The sequence below is a fragment of the Fistularia commersonii genome, chromosome 11 (genome assembly GCF_037954325.1).
Source record: "Fistularia commersonii isolate RoL2024-O1a breed Wild chromosome 11, RoL_Fcom_v1.0, whole genome shotgun sequence".
Classification (NCBI taxonomy): domain Eukaryota; kingdom Metazoa; phylum Chordata; class Actinopteri; order Syngnathiformes; family Fistulariidae; genus Fistularia; species Fistularia commersonii.
Window position 1 is genome coordinate 17,383,615 of NC_141294.1, and position 6,138 is coordinate 17,389,752.

General features: G+C 41.8%; 3 protein-coding genes across 4 annotated transcripts in view; 1 reads left to right on the top strand and 2 right to left on the bottom strand.

The window, feature by feature from the left end:
- c1s.2 (complement component 1, s subcomponent .2) overlaps positions 1-2,302 on the bottom strand; it is a 23,511-nt gene extending 21,209 nt beyond the window's left edge. The window contains exon 1 of the mRNA XM_086155807.1: positions 2,179-2,302. The gene's annotated coding sequence lies outside the window, so the exon portion shown is untranslated. The remainder of the gene's footprint in view (positions 1-2,178) is intronic.
- Positions 708-2,950, top strand: LOC147229826 (uncharacterized). 2 transcript variants are annotated; one of them, XM_086155501.1, is made up of 4 exons: positions 708-765; positions 872-979; positions 2,289-2,435; positions 2,612-2,950. In XM_086155501.1, exons 3-4 carry the CDS (start codon positions 2,321-2,323, stop codon positions 2,752-2,754), a joined length of 258 nt encoding a protein of 85 aa, XP_086011627.1. In that variant the 5' UTR covers positions 708-765; positions 872-979; positions 2,289-2,320; the 3' UTR covers positions 2,755-2,950. The 2 variants fall into 2 exon arrangements, with proteins under 2 accessions (XP_086011627.1, XP_086011626.1); XM_086155500.1 differs by lacking the exons at positions 708-765; positions 872-979 and having other exon boundaries at positions 2,240-2,435.
- Positions 2,951-5,155: 2,205 nt separating this feature from the next.
- rbp5 (retinol binding protein 1a, cellular) overlaps positions 5,156-6,138 on the bottom strand; it is a 3,971-nt gene continuing 2,988 nt past the window's right edge. Inside the window, exon 4 of the mRNA XM_086155498.1 lies at positions 5,156-5,669. Within this exon, the coding sequence (XP_086011624.1) occupies positions 5,616-5,669 (54 nt within the window). The 3' untranslated portion in view covers positions 5,156-5,615. The remainder of the gene's footprint in view (positions 5,670-6,138) is intronic.

Here is a 6,138-nt window from a genome sequence, read left to right on the forward strand (position 1 = left end):
CCGACTTCAACCTAGCCCTTCCTGCAGCCACTGCTTCGACGGACACCGTCTGCGCCCCATGCGAGCGGGGAACCTTCAGCGACACCAACGACTTCCGGTCGCCCTGCAGGGAACACACCAGGTGACCGACACACACACCTGAATTCCTCCTCCAGCGGTAATGAATGACCTTTGACCCCATTCATACCTAATTTAGCAATTTAGCAATCACCCTCTCGTTCACGCCTACCTAACAGTTTAGTCTTTGCTGAAAAGGTTTTCTTTCCACTTTGAAAGAACATGAAAGGAGGGAAAATATGATTTAAAAAAAATAATAAGGTCAGGTCACGGATTCTCAAAAACACATGCACACTTCTAATGTAAACGTTCACCCTCTCTGATTTTGTCGGTTTCGTATTTGTCGGGGTTTTTTCAGCATGTGAATCCACAGCTGATGTTTTGAACCACCCTTTGTGTGCGTGTGTGTGTGTCTGTGTGTGTGTGTGTGTGTAGATGTGAGACACAGGGCAGAGAGACGAAGACTCAGGGAACCAACGTCAGCAACGCTGTCTGCGGGGACTTTACATCTCGTAGGTTCTCTCAAAGTCTTGTTCTCTTTCGATTGCACGGCAGCCTCTCTGCCCGGAATCGCTTTCTCGGCAGTGATGTCATCCGGGAGAAACCATCCCGCCCCCCCCGGGGGGGGATTGAATTCTTTCAAACTTTCAGGGGACTAACTGGAAAAGGTCTTTGTAGGAAAGTGAGAAACATCTTTCGGATTCCTCTGTATGTGTAATACATGTGGAGAAATTGACTTTTACAGTGAAATTTCTAATCTTTTGTAATTTGCTGGAAATGTTTGATAAAACTCATGTGTGTGCTTTATGTCCAGATTGTCCCTGGGTGCTACCAGCGGCCCTCTGGTCCGGATTGGTCCTAACCGCTCTGATTGTGATTGTCCTCATCATCTGGAGGGAGAAACGCAGGTCCTACAATGCAGGTGAGCGAGCACGCACACACACACACACACACTCACGCAATAAGCTCAAACATACAGCTGGGTCTCTTCTTTTACCGCGTGTTTGGGAAACGCAGGGAAAAATCTGGTTGATAACTAATCGGGTGATTAGAAAGAAGGAAGGAAGTGGGTCCTTTCCTCTGATTCTCCTGAAATCCATTTCCTCCAGGGGGAAGTAAGATGTCAGCTTTTGCTTCTTCTCGTGCGTTCACCCGTTCCTTTCCGCTAACGGCACGTTATTTTGCCCCCACGTTCCCTGGCGTAGACTTTCACTTCCTGTCGGTTGCCCCAGCCGCCGCCGTCACTTCGTCAGAAACAACAAAGTACAAAGGCAGATCAGGAACACGCCTACGTCAAGGACGTTGCACATCAAACGTCACGCACGCCACAGGTATCAGAGGCGGCGCTCGGATCAAATGGCGAATATCAAAGGCTTCAGATATGACTGGGAGCTCAGACGTCACAAACGGCCATGGTTTTCAACCGCGACAAACATCAGTGGACTTGCCCGCTCGTTCGATCGCTCGCTCACCGGGTCCCGACCCCGAACTCTTTGACCGAGCGAAGCCCGGTCGGCGCCTGTCGTCACGCCTTTCTGAGACCGTCACGGCGCCGCTTTCACACAGGAAGCGCATCCCCGTGTTTCTGAGGAAAGGAAGTAGAGGCCCGATGGTGGCAAAATGAAAGAAAGAGATCGGGAAAAACGGAACGAGGAACAAACACCCACTTTGTAAACTAACGCGAGAGGAACGAAAAGGATTCATTTTTTTGGGTGAAACGAAAACACGGAACACATGTTGCATTGTTTGGACAAAACGGGTGAATAGAAAGTAAAACTCAGTTCGTCGGGGCGGCCGAAGTTCGCCCCTGAGCCACGTACAAAGACGTCCATTCATTTTTTTTTTTTTTTATTCGGGTGTCATTTCAAGACCCGCAACAACCGGCTCTGTCATTTATAGAGCAACGCATGTCGTTCAAACATCATAGATGTGAAGACAAAACTTAAAAGACAAAACCACTATCTCTCATTCAGATGTCATTTCAACTCATTCACACATCATATAGAAAACATCTAGAAACATCGTACAGTCATTTAAAGACATACGATCTTCTGCACTCATTCTTGGAAATTGTGAGTGAAACCGAAGGTTATTTCTCAGGTAGGACGGTGAGGTACTTGCCTTCAGTTGTCCCTCTAAACCTGCAGCACCCCCTTGTGTCCGGATCCCGCCCTCCGATCAAATGTTACCCGCTTCGACAACGTCGTCCTGTCCTTTCGGTTGTCTGACAGCGAGCGCCGACGTGGCGGTGGCGCTGGTGGAGATGGTGTCCGCGCCCGTCTTCCCGAACGGGGCGCCACCACAGACGGTGCTGGAGGTGGAGCCTGATGAGCCCTGCCGCGTCCAACTGCTCCCGACCCAGCAGGATCACACGCCAGGTCAGTCAGAGGGTTGTCTGTTTATAATTCAGATAATACCATTTCAAGAAATTCAATTTTTTTCCACATCAGAAAAAGTAGTTTTGGAACATTTCAACTCATTTTCTTAGAGTTTTCTGCAGGTTTTCCTGCATTGTCTTACTAGAGTCTAAGGGGATTTTCCTGCTTCTCCGCAGGCGAGGTAGCGTCGGTCAACAGCCACCCCATCACGCCTCTCAAAGCCTCCGTCTCCCTCTTCAACGGGACCGCCGGACCAGGCCACGACGACTGCCCCAACAGCCACTCCGAGCCTCAGGAGGACGAGTGGTGCGGGACATGACGTGCCCGCGAAATTATTTATTTCGTCCTCTCAAACAAAGCGGATAGAATAAGACTTTGAAAGTGATGCGCGGTGTCCTCGCCGCCCCCTGCTGGACGTCTGTGAGAAGATACTCACGTACCTATTTGTTTCAGTTTAATAAAACATCACCGGGGGCTTTTTAAGACTTAAGATAATAAACATTCAACTTTTCCACCGACACCGAATATGTTACATTCTGTTTTGTTTGTTTATTTATTTTGAAGACACTACTAAAATCCCGCTATTTTGTTGGGCTAAGTACCTGACAAGTAAGAAGTCCGTTTCGGGGGGAAATAAAAAAAAAAAAAATTCAATTGTAAGCTGAAAAACAGGGGGCCAAACTAGACACCATGTTATTTTATTAAAAAAAAAAAAAAAAAAAAAAGTTTTAAAGATTAAGAAAGGTAAATTAATTTCTTAATGTTTTCATTGAACTCGGAAGTCGCCGAGAAGACGGCAAGAAATTCAGTTTTTTAAGCCGAAGTGACAAGTTGGCGGACGGCAGCTATTTAGGACTACATTTCCAAAATCCTCAGAAGCGACGGCCTCTGATTGGTGGAGTGCAACGGCATCAGTTTCCATTTACCTTAGCAGCTAGCATTTTCCTTTCTAAGGATCAAAAATTAGGTCAATCAAGGAACATAGAAAATAAACTTAATAAATATAAAGCTAAATTAAATATTGGGCTCCAATGGGATTTGTCAATACTAGGCTGAATATATATGACCAAAACTGGATGTTTATATAGATATATGGGACTTTCAATTCTGGACAGAAATTGTAGCAACTCTTTTATAAGAAAATGTGGTACAGAGAATTTATTCCTTGGACATCAAAACAAAAATAATATTTTAAATAGATTTGACAAGAAATCAATTGCCACACTGAGAACGAAGTATCTTAATCTACCTTTACCCCCCAAGGCAAAAGAGACGCACTTCAAAATTATGAATGACATCTATCCATCTCAGGAATTATTGAGGTTACGTTTTAAAATTGAAGATAATATTTGTACATTTTGCAAAGACAATATTGAAACCACAGGCCATGTATTTTTCTTATGCGAAAAAGTACAAGGCTTTTGGGCTAAAACTCAAAATTGGATGAAAGACAAATTTCCATCATCACCAAATTATTTCTCAAGAGATGATATAACATTTGGTTTACTTTTTGGAAACAGAAGAGATGAACTCTGTGTAAATGTTACTTTAGGTCTGGCCAAGTTCTTCATACACACACAAAAAAAAAAAAAACTGTTTAACCTTCTTGAAAAACGATTTAGAAGTATAAAAAAAATCTTAAAAAATCCAAAAAACAAAAAAAATCTTATGTATTTTTTTTAAAATCTTTTAATCGTTTTATGTCTGATATACCTGTAGATCCATTGAGCTAAATACATATTGTATTCCCCTTGCCACTTTTTTTTTAATTTCCTAAAAATTATAGATTTCTAATCGCCCTTTAATCTTGTTTATCTTACAGATAATCGACTGCAAACAAAAAAAATTGTTTCTTCTTGGCTGTGAATGTCATTGAGGTTCGATTGAATTTAGCCATAATTCTTTGTTTATATGTTTTGTTTGTTTATACTTTAAAAGTTCAATAAAAAAAATAAAATAAAAAATAAATAATTAGATAAAAGATTTGCGCCACCTGTTTTTTAAGCTAATTAACGTTAGCAGTGACGTACGGCTGTGCCAAATGACTTGATAACCATATAATTATTATTTATTTTTGATAACCATATTAATCGTTACTGCAACGTTTACCTGTTCACCTGTGTGTGTGTGTATATACATATATATATACTGCAACGTTTACCTGTGACATTTATGTGATGTTTAGCCGCTCTGGGCGTTTAGCCGCATCACTCGGCCGAGTTCCGGAATTCGGTAGAAACGCTCACTGGAGGCCGGAAATGAGTTTCCTTCGTAGAGGATTCTGGGAAGTATCGCGTTACTTGCAGGGGTGTCTGGGACTTGTAGTTTTTTTTAAAGCTCTGTCACTGTTTACTTAAGCCTTCGCCTTTTGCTTCATTTTTATACCATTTGTTTTTTTTATCTTATTTTCCGAAATGTTGATTGCTTGAAACATTCTTGCCAATTCTAAGGTAAGTTCGGTTTTATTCAATATTCCTCCATCATTGGTAATTCATTACAGATTAAAAAACATGAACAACTTTCCAACAAAAAGTGATTTTTAATTGATTTAAAGATCTTTTTTTTCTATTTTGTAATTCACAACTGTTGGCTGATTCGTATTGGATTTCTTGCTCATTTGTTGTAGGGAATTTTCTTTTTTGTCTTTTTTTGCCAATTATCCAGCTCAGGATGCAGGATAAGCAGTACTGTTGAAAATGAATGAATGAACAAATCAGGGCTTATTCTTAGTAATTTAATTTTTTTTCTAAATAAAGATGTTATGAAAGTAACACTTATGAAATTTTTCGCCCGGAGGAACTTTTTTTTTGTTCTAAAGATTTAAAAAAAAAGTTGACTTATCAACAATCCAGCAGAAAATAAAAAAGCCAACAAACTTTCAGTCAACTTTCAGACAGGAGACACCCAACATGTCCGAAGTTTGGTAGGACTTTACTCCAAAGGATGAGTGGGTTAGAAAAATCTCAAATCGTTACAAGAGCACAGGGCCGAGGGACTACACTTAAAATGAGAAGGTCATTTCATGATGTGACGGGATTAATATTCCCAGAGGGAGGGCGGCTGGGGGGTTAACACTGCTGCCTCGCTCCGTCGTGCACGCTGATCCGTCAAGCCACTGACCGTCCGGCTGCTGGATTCACTACTAATAAACTTCAAGCGGCGGGAGAGACGGCGGCCCCTTCAGTCGGCCCTCTTGAAGACTTGCTTGGCGACGATGTTTTGGACTCTCATCTCCTGCAGGGGGGAGGGGAGATGAAAGGGGGAGTAAATAAAAGCAGACGGTCAAGACACGTCCGACCTCCCCCTCCGCATCGGTCACGGCGCTCCTGCAAGCTGCTTCTGCTGCTGCAGCTTCCAGAACCCTCCGGGACCAGCAAGACACCCTGCTGCTTTATGCCGTGTTTACCTTTTCACACATATCGCTTTTAAATAAAACAAAAGAATATTGGGAATGTCTTTCTAGTGTTATAGAAACATAGAAACAGGGGACTTCAGAACAGAAGCAGGCACCATCTTATACATGTATATATATATGTATATATGCACACACACACACATATATATATATTATATATATATATATATATATTTACACACCCTTCATATATCATATATTGACAGATAAAAAATATTACAAAATAAAATCAGGAACAACAGTATCATTCTGTTTATACATATATGCATGTGTGTGTATAGTTATATA

Coding starts and splice junctions, on each gene's coding strand:
- LOC147229826 (XM_086155500.1), top strand. CDS start 2,240: ATGTTACCCGCTTCGACAACGTCGTCCTGTCCTTTCGGTTGTCTGACA. Junction 2,436..2,611: donor CCAGCAGGATCACACGCCAG/GTCAGTCAGAGG, acceptor GCTTCTCCGCAG/GCGAGGTAGCGTCGGTCAAC.